We start from the raw sequence: 15,105 nt of genomic DNA, 5'->3' as shown, positions 1-15,105 counted from the left end.
TTTAGAGCGAGAATTACCTTATAGTAAGAACAGAAACTAGATAGGAGATCTAGTATATTAGGACGTATAAGGGATAAAGTACTAGTATAAAGAATTACTAATAGGCCTAGGGTAGGTATATTAAGAGCTAAATGGCTTACTAAACTAGAATAAGAAGAGGATTTAGGGATTTTAACTAGGTTCGAAGAATAATATATAAAGGGCTATTATAATGTAGTAATAAAAAGATATTTCCTTACGGACAAGCTATATACACTCTAGCAGCTATACTAAAAGTGGTATAGGCAAAGGCATAATAATAAGTAGAAAGATTTCTACATATAGTTAAATAAAAAAGTTATTTAAGACTACCTAATTATAGAAAAAGCAATAAGTTATATTAAGGGAGCCTTAATTATAATATTAAAAGATTTAGAGGAGCGTTTAGAGGACTAGAGAAGTAAAAGACGTATCTTAGTACCTATAAATAAAGTTACAACGTTTAGATTAATACGATAGAGGTTTAAACTTAAGGATAAAGACAAACTAAGAGTTAACCTAAAGCACTAAGTATATTATATATTGGCGTAGATTATATATATAGATAATGTGTGTAATATATATAAAGCACTAAAGAATAAGCATTGGAAATACCCTATAAGAATATATTAGTTAGTAGAAAAACAGAAGTATTAAAACGCTAAGTATATACATAGCTGGCATCTAGTAGAAGTTTAGGAGTTAGGTAACTTAATACTTTAGCTAAAAAGATTCCTTATAAAAGAATGCCTAAATAGATAATAGTGGTGGGAATACCTAGAGAATATATGTCTATAGTATATTAAAGATAAAAAGCAAACTAAGTATTAGCTAAAGGTAGACTAAGTATAAATAGGATTAAGTAGCTAATAGTTAGGAAAAGTAAAGGCTTATAAAACTAGAGGGAGCCAGTAGTAAAGCCTTAAACCCTTAAAGAAATTTAAGAATAATACCTAAATTTATAAGTTAAATGGTAAGATTAATAGTTTAAAGTATTAATAGATAGTAGAGTAATAAGGAACTATATCTTACTAGCAGCAGTTAAAAGAATAGGATTATTATATAGGAAAAAGGAGCATCTTTACCTATTAGTAATAATTTTAGAAGATCTAATAGCCTATAGAGGAGGTATTATTAATCTTAAAATAGGACCTATTTAGTTAACCATTAAAGGAAGATAGATCAAGATATCTTTCAACATATTACTATTGGGAAATAATAAGGTAGTACTAAAAATGCCTTAGTTATAGAAATATAACCTAAAAATCGATTAGATTATAGGTTAGGTCAATATTAGGGATACTTAACGCCGTAAAATGCGACAGTAAGCCAAGTTAGTATAGTACTAAGTAGGGGCGACCTATAAAGAAATAGAGAAAGGACTAAGTTATGTACTAAAGAGATACTATAAGTATAGTAAGAAACTATAGTTACTAAAAAGTAAGAAGCTATTAGAATATACAGCATAGAACTATAAGATAAAATTAGAACTAGAAATAAGTCTAAGATTCTTTTTAATCTATAAGCTTACTAAAGAAGAAGGTAGAGTACTAAAAGAGTTTATCCAGGAAAACTTACGAAAGGGATATATTAGACCATTATAGTTATTAGCAGGTTATCCAGTACTATTTATACTAAAAAAGAATAGCAAACTAAGGCTATATATTAACTATAGACAGTTAAACAGCATTACTAGGAAGGATAGATATCTTTTACCCTTAATTAGCGAGATCTAAGATAGGATAGGTAATGCGTAAATCTTTATAAAGATAGATCTAAAATAGGCGTACTATTAGATTAGAATTAAGAAAGGCAACAAATAGAAGGCAGCCTTTAGGTTAAAGGAAGGACTATATAAACTATTAGTTATACAATTCGGGTTTATAAACGTACTAGCAACATTCTAGAAGCGTATTAATAATATATTAGAAGAATACTTAGATGAATTTATTATAGTATACCTTAACGATATTATTATCTACTTAATAACTAAGGAAGAGCATGGAGAATACATTAAATAGGTTTTAAAGAGACTATAAGAAGAACAGATGCTAGTAGTAATTAAGAAATNNNAGTTCTTNACTAGGANGACCAATTTNNTTANATTTANTATTAAACTAGGCCAACTTAGTATAGATCTAAANAAGATTAAGGCTATAGTAAATTAGTAAGAACTAGAGAACGTTACGTAGTTAAGATCGTTTTTAGGGTTTTGCAATTACTACAGAAGGTTTATAACGCAATAGTTAAAAGATATTAAGCTATTTACGCAATTAATAAAAAAAGAAAAACTATAGGTATAAAGAGAGGAATAGTAAGAACTTTTTAAGAAAGTTAAAGAGTTGTTTACCTAGGAGCTAGTTCTTAAAATCTATTAACTAGGATTAGAAATGGTTATAAAGATAGATATATTAGATTATATACTAGGGGTATACTTTATATAAAGATATTAAGATAAATAGCACCTAGTAGCATACTATAGTTAAAAAATAACACTACTAGAGTTAAACTATAACATCTATAATAAGGAGTTATTAGGTATAGTTATAGTACTAAAGAAATAGAGAGCATTCTTATAAGGCATAGAAAAACTATTTATAGTTAAGATAGATTATAAGAACCTAATAGAATTCCTAATAACAAAGGAACTTAACTAAAGATAGGTTAGATGGGCGGAAATGCTTACGGAATACTATTTTAAGATTTAGTATACTAAGGGTATAGACAATATATAAGCAGATACACTAAGTCGAAAAGCTAAACTATAAAACAATAAGAAGTCATTAGGGGCTTTACTATAAAAAGATATAGACGGATTAATTAAGTATAATTATCTAAAGATTATAGCAACTTAAAAAATAAGGAACTAGAAAGAGTCTATAAGATACTAAAGAGCTTTTAAGTATAAAGAATTCTAGAAGCATAGCTAGAAGATCTATAGATAGATATATACAAAAATTAAGAAGCTAAGTATATCCTAAGAAGTATAGCAGAGCATTTTATGGAAGATTTCTATAAGGGAATAACTTAAGGACACAATAGAGCTATAGGCTTAGTGTTAAGACTCTAAGAGGAGTATATTATTAATAAAATCTAAGGACTAGTACGGAAAGTTATAAAGAAATATCTAAATTACTAAAGGAATAAACTAATAAGGTATAAGCTATATAGAGGGCTATAACCTATTAAGATACTAGAGAGACTATAGAAGGTTATATTATAGGACTTTATTATTAAGTTGCTAAAGTTAAAAGACCTTATTACCGGACAAGATTATAACGCGATTTTAGTAATAGTAGATAAGCTTATAAAGTGGGGATACTTTATAGCATATATAGAAGAAATATTAGTAGAAGATATCGCTAGAATCTATATTAAAGAAGTATTCGCAAGGTACAGAGCACTAAGTAAAATTATATCGGACAGAGATCTAAGATTTATAGCAGTATTTTAGGAAGTATTCTTAGCGGAATAAGGAGTTAGAGCAGTAACTTCTACCGTATATTATCCGCAGACAGACGGTTAGACGAAAAGATTAAATTAGATACTAGAGTACTATCTAAAACACTATGTTAATTATATACAGAATAATTAGGTATCGTTACTACTAGTTATATAATTTATATACAATATAATACCACAAGAAGGAATAGGTATATTACTATTTAAGGCAAATTATAGATATAAGCTAAGAATATTATTATTACTATAATAAGTAAAGAAAATAAGTAGTACAGCTAAAGAAAGGATAAAGACGTTAATAAATCTTTATATAGACCTTATAAAATTAGTAAAGAAAGTATAAAAGAGAATAAAAAAGTACTATAATGCTAAGAGATCTAAGGGACTAGATCTTAAGGAGGGAGATAAAGTATAGCTACTATATAAAAATTTTAAGAGTCGACGACTAAGTAAGAAGTTAGACTATATTAGATTAGAACCTTTTAAAATTATATAAAAGATTTTACCAATTACGTTTAAGTTAGACCTACTAGCCAAAATAAAGATCTACCCTATATAGTATATCGTAATGCTAAAGCTAGTATATAGGAATATTAAGCCACTAGTTTATAAAGCAGACATATATAAAGGGTAAGAAGAAGACAAATAGTAAGTTTTAAAGATTATTAGTTATAAGGATATTAACGATAAAATATAGTACAAGGTTAAGTAAATAGGCTACACTAAAACTACCTAGAAACCACTAAAGAATTTAAAGAATGCTATAGAAAAGGTATAGGAGTATTGAAAGAAATTAGGTTAGGTAGCATTAATAAAGAAGGATCGTTAAAGAATAAGTTACCTAAGGGGGACCTAAGAAGAGCAGTTGCTGAACTACTTGGATTTATTTCCTTCTCTATTAGAGGAGAATCCGTTCTTTTATTACTAAGTTCCTATAAACCCTATTTTATAAGTTTTTACTCCTTAAAATAAACCTTTTTATAACCCTTCTTAAGATAAAGCAGGCGAGTAGAAGCTGTAATGCGAGTATTTAAAGCCTTCTGTTCCGCGTTATAAAAACATTCTAACTTAGCTAGGGCTTAAGATAGTTTACTATCTAGCCGCGTAGCAGTAGATTAAATATAAGACCCTAAGATAAATTAATTAGGGAACTAGACAACTATTAAGAGTAATAGGTTGCATATATTTAGTATTAGAGATAGAGTAAATATTATAGGATAAACAAATATTCGCTTTAGTGTACTCTAAATAAGAGGACGGTTATCGCGAAGATAGGTTCGCTAACGTAATATAAACTAACCCCTCTTTTAAATAATAAGAATATGGAAACGGTATAATCTTACTAAGAGATAATATCGCAGTAACAGTATAGGCACGACGTTGCGCCTATAAAGAAGAAGAGACTTTAGGTATAATAAGTAATAATATTAACCAAATTAATTAGATGGACATTATACCTCTAATAAACGACTTAGAGATATTTAAAATCTTTAAGGACGAAAATAAAGAGGAGGGAGATAGTATTACGGACGCCTTAAGTACAATATTACGACTACTTAGAGAAGAGTTAGAAGAAGCTAGTTAGTTAATTTAGGTATAGTTTAAAATGGAACTAATAGAGCTATGTGATAAAGAATAGTAACTAAGGTTATATAACGTTATACGTAGTGTACGCAATGTACGAAGGGAACGTATATATAATACGTATAACACATACATTACGTATAAGAAGGATTTCATAGGAGTACGGTTATGTATTTAAAGGACTATAGTCCCTACCTAGATAGTTTCTTCCTTATAGTGATTCTTAGAATATAATTAGAGTTAATTTATTGGGCAACTACTCCACTAGTTGTTATTCCGTTGTTAACTTTAACTTGCTTTACCTATCGTAGTTCCTGCTACAAGGTTCCGTTATATAGGTTATATCCTTTCTAACTAATATAATACTTTAATATTCCTATTATAAGTTTATAGGCCAGCACTTCTTTAATTTCTTATTTATTATCGCCATTAACTTAAATTAGTAGGGGAGGTTTATTCTTTTATCCGGGCAGTAGGTTATTTATAGCTTTTCGTAGCTTATCTGGCAAGAAAATAGGGTGAACTTTAATTAAGTCTGGGAGCTTAACCTTATATAAGTTGCCTACTTTATTAAGAATCTTATATAGTCCTACTATTTTATAGTTTAGCTTACAGCTAGGCCGTTCTATCTTTTAGTTCTTTGTTATAACTTAGACTATATCGCCTACAGTAAAGTTAGGCTCGCGCCTATACTTATTCGCCTACTATTCTATTAATTTCTAGGCCTTTTTTAGGTTTATATAGGCTACTTTCTAGGATTTTTTTAAGCGCTTAGCGTACTGCTAGGCTTCCTTATAAGATAGTTTTTCGCGTACGGTCTGGGGCCCTTTTGGTCTTTTCTAGTCAAAGCTTATATAGGGTAGGTAACCTATTTCTAGTTAAATAGGGGCAAATCCGGTAGAGTCGTGGGGTAAGGTCGCTTAGGCGTAGTCTATTAAGGGCAATAGTTCGGCCTAATTATCCTAAAAGTAGTTAATAAAAGGCCAGAGTCTCTAGTCCAAGTATTAATTTATAATCTCCGTTTAACTGTCTATTTAAGGGTAATATGCTATAGAAAGCTTTAGCTTAATACCTAAGATTTAAGTAAACTTATTCTAAAAGGCTAATATAAACTACGGCCCGTAGTTAGATATAATAGTATCTAGTAGTCCGTAAATTTGGTAGACGTAGTAGATATATAGTTAGGCTGCCTCTTTAGCATTAATATTCTTATAATAGGGAATTAAGAACAGGCGCTTACCAAAGTAGTTAACCAGGATTATAACTATATTATATCCGTTACGGTCTAGAGGTAGCTTATAAAAATCTATAGAGATATATTACTAGGGGCGGTGTAAGAGTATATATATTAGGTCCCGCCGCGCTTGCGACAAGTTCGCAAGCACTCTTGGTCTTTTTGGCCGTATGGCGACGTGGAGGCGGGCCACGTTACAGGCGGTTAGGTATTAGGAGGGGTTTTAATAGTCCTAGGGTCTTATCTTGTAAAATTATGGACCTATAGCAGTTATTATAGTTCCGTATATAGCGGTTAATATTTATAATTATTCCGGGCTAGTAGTAGCGGTTACTAATAATCCTATAGGTCTTATTTTTTCTAGAATAGGCCGTAGAGACCTAGGTATATGCTTTAGCAATAAGCTAAGTTTATAAGTTTTATTCCTCTGCTACCACTAGCCGTTTATAGTGCTTAAGCAGTCTACTTTTAAGGGACTATAGGCGAGAAACGTTCTTTGCCTTTTTACGGTACTCCTGTACAGAAGGGGCCGTATAGTTTACCTATAGTAATTTATTAATAAGGTTTAGTTCTATAGAGTTAATAGGGTATATCTCGGCATCTAAAGAGTTTGTATTTAGTTCTGCCCGTATTTAGAAGTTAAGGTGCTTTAGTCGTAGTAGCGCTTAGGTCTATAATAAGATCTTTACAGCTATTTAGTTATTTATATCCTGTTTACGCCTTATAAGAGCGTTTGCACGGTTAGTAGTGCCTAGCCTATATATAATTAGGAAGTTAAATTAAGACAGGGCGTCCGCCTAGCGCGCCTATTGGGCTATAAGGGCCTTTATTATTATAAAATATTCTAAGGCCTTATAATTAGAAACTACTTAAATAGACTTAGGGGTGCCTTTTAGTTAGGCTTACTAGTGCTAAAAGCTAGAGATAATAGCTAGCATTTCTTTATCGTAAATTGGATAGTTTAGCTTAGCATCTACTATAGTCTTTAAATAGTAAGCAATAGGGTACTATTTCCGTTTGTCTGCTTTTGGGAGTAAATGCTAGCTATAACACTATCTAAGGCATCGGTTTCTAGCATTAAGGGCCGTTTTAGGTTAAAGTGGGCGAGTAAGGGAGTAAAGACTAGTCGTTTCTTAAGCTTATTAAAGGCCTGCCTATATACGGTGTTAAAGTAAAAGGGCCGGTCCTTATAGGTAAGTAGGCTTAGTAGCTGGGTAATTCTGCTATAGTTCTTAATAAAGCGTTAGTAGAAGTTATAGAACCCTAAGAATAACTACACCCCCTTTACGGTCCTTGGGGGTACCTATTAGTTAATTATAGCCGTCTTTTTTAGGTCTACCTTAATTCCGTTTATACTAATAATAAACTCTAGGTACTTTATACGCTTAACACTAAATTCTAACTTCTTAATATTGGCTTAGAGGCTAGCTTCCCGAAGCCGTTATAGGACTTTATAGATATACTCTTTATATTCTAGTTTATTTTTAGAGTAGATTATAATATTATCCAGATATACTGTATAGAAGTTATTAAGGTAGTTAAATAGTACGTCATTTATGTATCGTTGGTATATGGCCAGTCTATTAGTTAGTCTAAAAGGTAGTACTTTATACTTATACGTTCCGTAATGGGTCTAAAACATAGTAAAGTTTTTTAATTTAGGGTCTATCCTAATTCGGTAAAAAGCCTAGCGGATATTAAGCTTTATAAAGATCTTAGCTCTACTTATTTGGGCCAAAGTCTCATTAAGTAAAGGTAGTGGGTAGTAGTCTTTAAGGGTTAAATTATTAAGCTTATAGTAGTCGATATAAAAACAAAGTCCTCTATTTAGCTTTTTAGTAAAGAGAATAGGTAAGTTAAAAGGGGCTTAACTAGGCTTAATAAAGCCCTTATCTAGGTTATTAATAAGATACTACTTTATAGCCTATAATTTAGCAGTAGATTGCTATCGGAGGGGGCTATAGCTAAGGGTAACCACCTTGTCCGGCTTAATTTTAATCTTATAGTTATATGGTTAGTAAGGCGGGAGTATATTAGACGCTGCTTTAGAGAAGATATCTTTAAATTTCTAGTATTAATGGGGCAGTTTCTATTCTACTAGCTCCTTATCTATAAGCTCGCCTTTCTCTTAGGCTAGGGCTTCTTTTTCTTTAATTATTTAATTAATTTTGTATAAGCTAATTATAAAGGTAACGGTATTAGGCTAAACTAGGTTTTAGTAGAATCCTATAGCGCTAATATAGTAAATATTAACTGGCGGGAGGTCTATAGGTTTCTTTATAGATGTTTATTAGGCCATATTTTACAGTATAGGGTTTATAGTCTTCCTTAGCTCACGTTCTATTTTCTATAAGTTATCCTTTTAGTCTATTAGTTTAGTATATTATCTAATATCCCTAGCCTTTCTTTATAGCTGCGTAGGCCTAAGTTCTCTATTAGGGACTTAGCTAGGCCACTACTAACTTTCTAAGTCTTTAGTGCAGGTAGTGTAATATAGATAGTTTAGGGGCGGCGTAGTATACGGATCCGTTGCGGATTAAGCTATATATTCTTCTTAAAAGCCTAGTCCCTACGCGTTGTATCGGCCTAGTAAATAGTATTTATCTACGGCTGTATAAGGTTTTCCATTATAATACAGATCTCTTTTATAAAGGAAGGCATTAAAGGTATAGTTTTGGGCTAGATAAGCTGCCTATTCTATATGTTAAGCTATAAGCCTAAATAGGCTAGCTATTTTCTCCTTAAGATTATATTATAGCTTCTAAGGTCTATAATAAGGAAGGGGATATTATACTGCCTTCGTCCGTTAACGCGGAGGTAGATTTATAAGATAGTTATAATAGGTAGTCCTATTTATTCGTTATAACCGCAAATAGGGACTAGTTTAGGTAGTTCTTTAAGGGGTATATTTAAAAAGTTAGCCAGTTTTATAGCGCACTTTGTATTAATTAAGGTAAAGGCATTTACACCTAAGTTAGCTAAGGTAGAGATTAAAACTTAATATCTATTATAAAATAAAGTATAAGGGATAGTACAGCTTCTTCTACTAATTAGCTAACCTAGATTAATATATAACATATTAATCCCTTTTAACCCTAGAGAGGAGTCTTCCTTTAAAGTTCCTCTTTTTCCGGCTCCGTACTATCCTCCTAAATTAATAAAACCTTATTTATCTTTACCTTTATTAGGTAGTTCCTTATAGGGTAGCCTATTTAACTATATAAGAAGCAAGCTCCTTAATCGCTAAGGGCCTATATATAGGCTAGGTATATACTAGGCCCGTAGTAGGGATAGCTACGCGGCTAGCTACTAGGTTAACTATAGGAGTTACCAATTATACCAGGGCACTATAGGCCGTACTTGCAGTACTTACGGCCTAGTTTATAAGGTTTCTAGTTTTTAGCTAGTTAGCGCGTGCCTTAATTTAATAAAGGCCTTAGTTAATAGCTAGGTAATAGTCTATAAGTTCCTTTAATGTCTATACTATAGTATAAGCTAGTAATACGGCCCGTTATAGGTCTAGGGTAAGCTTATTAAAGAGGTTTAGTAGTAGGTCTTCCTAGGGGATCTAGGCCTATCCGGCTAGGTATAGAAAGCGGGTTTAGAAGGCTAAAAAGGTCTCCGTTGTTTTTATATTTAGGCTTTTATAACTAAGGCGGGCGTTTTATACTTTAAAAGGGTCTTTATAAATAGAAGATAAGTATTTAATTATTTCTTCTTTAAAGATAAAGGGGTTTATTAAGTCTTTAGTATATCGCGGGCGTAAATGTATTTAGGCGTCCTTGCCAGTACGGCCGAAAACGTAGGCCATTCTGGCTTAGGCGTTTAGGAAGTAGTTTATATTAACTTTAAGCTTATTCTATAATTAAAGCTTCTAATTATTAAATATAGGGTCGGTTCTATCTATAAGTAGTAGGGGATCTATAATCTTTACCGACCGCTTTAGTGCTATATAGGCCTTAGTAGATCTACTAAGGCGCTAGAATAGGGCCTAGAGGACTATAGTAAGTCTTTAGTTGTTTAATAATAACTTATTATTAGATATAGGGGTATCTCTAGCTTTAAGTAGCTCTTATAGTCGTTTAATTTTGGTATTAGTAGCCGCAAGCTCCGCCTAGGGGGTTAAAACATTAATTATTTCTTTATCTAAAGTATTTAAGGGTCCTATAGCTGCTTTACCTCCTACTATAGTTCGTGGTATAGTGGTAGGGGCATTAGGTAATTCTAGGTAATTTCTTTAGGGGTTTTGGTTTATGTGTATCTTATAGGTTCTTTTCTTAGGGTTCTGTTTTTTTCTTTTAGGTCCTGTCCTTATAGTCCTAGTAATGTCCTTAGGGTCCTATTCGGTGTTCTTATAAATATATTTAAGTTCCTTCTTAGGAAAAAGAGTAGAGTGAGCTTTAGATAATATTAGCAACTTAGTTAATTAAGATATAAGCACAGCAAAAGGGTCGCGTAAGCCTATATAATTGGATTATCTATAAATAAGAATCTAAAGCTAGGGAAAGGAAAGGAGAAAAAGAGTAGCGCCGTTGGGTATTTTATAAGATCTTCGCGTCACGTGATCGCAATATGCGGCAATCTGCGGCAATTTATGACAACTTGCTAGTGCGAAGTTCTGCTAAGTTCTGCCAGTTCTGCTAGTGCCGTAACAGTCTATACGTATTCTATAAATCTTATTCTTCTTTTTTATTCTTCTAGTTTTATTCTATTTTTTAAGTTTTAGTAATAGTCTTTAGGTCTGCTTCTATGTTCTATTCTTATTTATAGTCTATAAATAATTTTTAGTTCCTTCTTAGGAAGAAGAGTAGATAAGCTTTAAATAATATTAGCGACTTAGTTAATTAAGGCACGAGTATAGTAAAAGGGTCGCGCAAGCCTATATAATTAGATTATCTATAAACGAAGATCTAAAGCTTAAGAAAGGAAAGGAGACAAAGGGTAGCACTGCTTAACGTTATATATAATCCTCTAGTTATATAATAGTAATTATCTAAAACTATATAAAACTATCTACGACTATCTGCGACTATCTGCTATAATCCACTAATATCTACTAACTACAATCCACTAGTTTTTACTAATATCTATTAGTTTCTACTAGCGCCGTAATAGTAGGCACGTAAAGAGGGGCAGGATAAGATAGAGTTAGATAATATTTATAGACGGGATAATATAATAGAAGAACGTATAAAAGACTCCTCTCTTATTAAATGTAATTCTAAACTATAAAGTAAAATATACTAGAGAGAAGGAGTATAATTGCCTATAAATAAAAAGCAACTATAGTAAGCTAAGCCTACTAAAATACTAAATGTAGCGATTACTAGGTCTAAAAGGATAATATTAAAGCGGCTTTAAAGCAAACAAAAGGTTAATAATTAGCACTTCTATAAGGTTAAAAGGCTATAAAAATAAACTTTAAAGGAGATTCCACCTATCTATAACTATAAATTTCCGTTAATAGAGATATATTAAACCTTTACTAACCGTAACTCGTTAGATAATTCTAATAGGCTCTAGCTTTTTACTCGCTTATTCTTTACAGTTACTAGCTAAAACGCTTTTATATAGCTATAAATTTTCTATCTTACTATTTAGTAGGGTATAAATATAGTTAACCTTTTTTTAAATAATATAGTATCCGCGAACATAGAGTCTTTAAATTAATTAGATATCTTATTTACTATAGCCTTTATTATAAAGCGATTCCACCTAATTAGATTAGTAAAAGCTTATATATAGCTAGAATAGAATTACTAGCTTTAACCAGTCTAATAGACTAAACGTTAGCGGAATAAAAAGCGAATATTAGAACTAGGTTATTGCGGCCAAGCTACTTCCCGCGCTTTAGATAATATACTATTCTAGGTATATAGTTAAGTATAATAAATAAATAACTACCCTAAAAAATAGACTTAGTTAAGGACGTAACTGCCATATACTAGCAGCTTAATTTAGTACTAGCATCCTTACTTTAGTCCCAATTAATAGTAGTTTTAGTATCTATAACCTCGAGTAAGCTTCCCTCCTACTATACTAGGCTAATTTCCTATAGTATTAAAAGACTTTTAGTAGATGGGTTTAAACTACTTATTAATATTTTAGATAAAGAATATGGTAGTTTTCTCTGTAAATATAGCTAATAGATAACTTACTTTCTTAATCTCCTCTTAAAACCAATTCTAGAGAGAAAATATATACTTAAGAATATGGATAGATTCCTTATAAAGGAGGAGCCATTTAACTCGCTAGGTTTAATAGAACTAAATAAGTAAATATTAGTGTAGATTTTTACAGTATATAGGGATATGTGTTAATTATATATATAGATTATTACTGTTAATATACAATCTATAGGATAGTATTAAGCCACTAAAATGTATTTAAAGAACTTACTCTACGCCTTAAAAATAGATGTATATATATATGTATATATATATTCTATTATAGCAACACACTATTTAAGGTATGTGCCGTTATAGAGCGCTAGCTAAATACTTCCTACTACTAATATGCTTGCTCTAGTTTAAAAGCCAACTATAAAAACTATATATTTATTACTTAACACTATACTAAACTAAAGAAATAAAGAAAAGTAATATATTACTACTAGAAGTAAGTTAGAGTTTAAAGGCAAGCCCAAGTACGTAGTTTTCAACGCCTTATGTCCGTAGGGCTGTTCTAGCGTCGTACGCTTCTTAATCGGCGACGTACTAGCGGAGGCATATAAGGTAGAGGCTCGTAGTATAGTTAGTTAGGAGGTATAGGGGATCCTTAGGAGTATTCGCTTATTAAGATCGGGTTATACGCTTGCTGTATCTTATTCACTTGGGTATAAACGTCCTAAATTGTAGCTTTAACCGCGCTAATGTCTAGGATACGCCACGAAAATAATTGTAAACGGCTTTTTGACGCAAGAGAGAAGTTAGGATTAATTCTTGCCGTAGGATGGCATATAGATAATGCAGGTTAATGGGGTAGACGCTAAGAGTTTCTAATGGCGGGGTATACCAGATCGGGGTTCTAGAAGAGGGCGGGGACCTAAAACTAAGGCACTAGGGCACTAGGACGGAATTAGAACGGGTTTATAGAAGCTAGACTAAGCTAGCACTAACACTTCCTTTAGGAAGATTTAATGTACTAAGGGGGCGCACTGACCTTAGAAGCATAAATCCAGATAAAAAATATATATTTACCGTGAGAAACTCACTATAGAGAAAGTTAAAATGTGGTTATCGGAAAAACTAGTTAGGGTTCAGTAACTGTTGCCCGTTTCCTCTATGTAAAAGTATTATTATCTTAATATTAATTTAAATTTAATAGCTGACGTACGAGCTCTTAAATTAATGTAACTTGGCGTATTAGCTATTAACTAATATAGAAAAGTTCGCGAAGGGAATATATGATACGCTAAAATTTTATATATAACTCGCGGCTTAATAGGCACAAGCTTAAGTATAACGAAGCCTTATAGCAGGAACTATAGTAGACTTATTAATAGGCTAGGTATATAGGTGTAGAATAGTTAATAACGTAATAATAACTAGTAAAGTAGTTGCCTAATAGATTAACTCTAATTATATTCTAAGATTTACTATAAAGGAGAGAACTATCTAGGTAAGGACTATAGTCCTTTAAATACACAACCGTACTCCTAAGAAATCCCCTTAATACGTAAGGTATATATACTCTATTTACTCTATTATAAATTCTATAAATCCTATAGATTATATATATAAGATTCAATTTACCGTCCGACCTAGTCCCCCTAGTGGGGACACGCAGACTAATTCCTATGGGAAAAAACCTCCTTACTGAGAAAAACCCTATTTTTTTTTAAGTGTACAAAAAACCCCCAGGGGAGACGTGAGAGGTAATACTTCCAGATAGCATCCGTACTATATTAACGGGAGGAAAAACACTGTCAGGTTGCTGCTTTGAGACTCCCTTTGCACGGGAGTGTCTAAATGCCTGTCTTGCCCCATCTGCCATTTAAACTATTTTTACCACGTCTGTATATATATTACCTGTGTAAAGTTATATGCCTGTCCCTAGCTCCTCTTCTAAGTCTCCTGTAAATATCTCCTGGTAATAATAACGCTTGCGCTCCGCCCGGGCCTGTATGCTGAGGTCTTTTATCCATTCCTTTATTAAAAGGTTTCTATAACGGGGTGTATATAACTTAGTATCGCTTTTGCCCTAGGGCCCAAACCCAGGCCCTTGTACCTATTCGTGAGGTATAGGAGGACGCTCTAGTATAGGGGGGACCAGTCCCTATAACTAGATACCTAGGTTACTAGGTAATGTTAAAATGGGGGGCCTCTGCTACGCTTAGGGCGCGGATTGTTTGCGTATATGTATGGTTGCTATGCGGTATATGTAGTATTTATAGGAGGGAGGGGGTACGCCAAAGGAATAATGCTTGTTAATTCGAATGTCCCGAATATGTACTTTAGAGACGTAGTAGCAGTGCTTAAGCTTTTTGCTGAGGCTCACCCCCCAGTAAAAAGATTTTCACCACCACGACGTCGCTGCGCAGGCGCTGCGCAGCCGTACATACGTCTCTGCGTTCGCTCTGGTAGTCTATTAACATGATCCAAATGGAATGTCAATAGTAGCTGCTAGGTTCCCGGGCTCTACCGCATGGGGGTGCAGAGGTCGCTTTTTTGGAGTCGTCTTTTTGGCTAGTCTTGGCGCCAAGGCCTGTGAAAACTCTGCTGTTCTGACGGCGTCAAGGGTTGAGTATTCGAAGGCCCCCTCTAGCCACAACGTAACGCTGCTGCATCAGTAACAGACGAGATCCT

At 32.6% G+C, this 15,105-nt stretch overlaps 1 protein-coding gene across 1 annotated transcript; it reads right to left on the bottom strand.

The window, feature by feature from the left end:
- Positions 1-14,028: 14,028 nt before the first annotated feature.
- K441DRAFT_657593 (uncharacterized protein) lies at positions 14,029-14,576 on the bottom strand. Its single transcript, XM_067648210.1, has one exon. It carries the CDS (start codon positions 14,291-14,293, stop codon positions 14,138-14,140), a length of 156 nt encoding a protein of 51 aa, XP_067505717.1. The 5' UTR covers positions 14,294-14,576; the 3' UTR covers positions 14,029-14,137.
- Positions 14,577-15,105: the final 529 nt, after the last annotated feature.

Source organism: Cenococcum geophilum, assembly GCF_001692895.1.
Source record: "Cenococcum geophilum 1.58 unplaced genomic scaffold K441scaffold_14, whole genome shotgun sequence".
Taxonomy (NCBI): domain Eukaryota; kingdom Fungi; phylum Ascomycota; class Dothideomycetes; order Gloniales; family Gloniaceae; genus Cenococcum; species Cenococcum geophilum.
This window is presented reverse-complemented; position numbering and strand designations above follow the sequence as displayed.

Coding starts and splice junctions, on each gene's coding strand:
- K441DRAFT_657593 (XM_067648210.1), bottom strand. CDS start 14,293: ATGGCAGATGGGGCAAGACAGGCATTTAGACACTCCCGTGCAAAGGGA.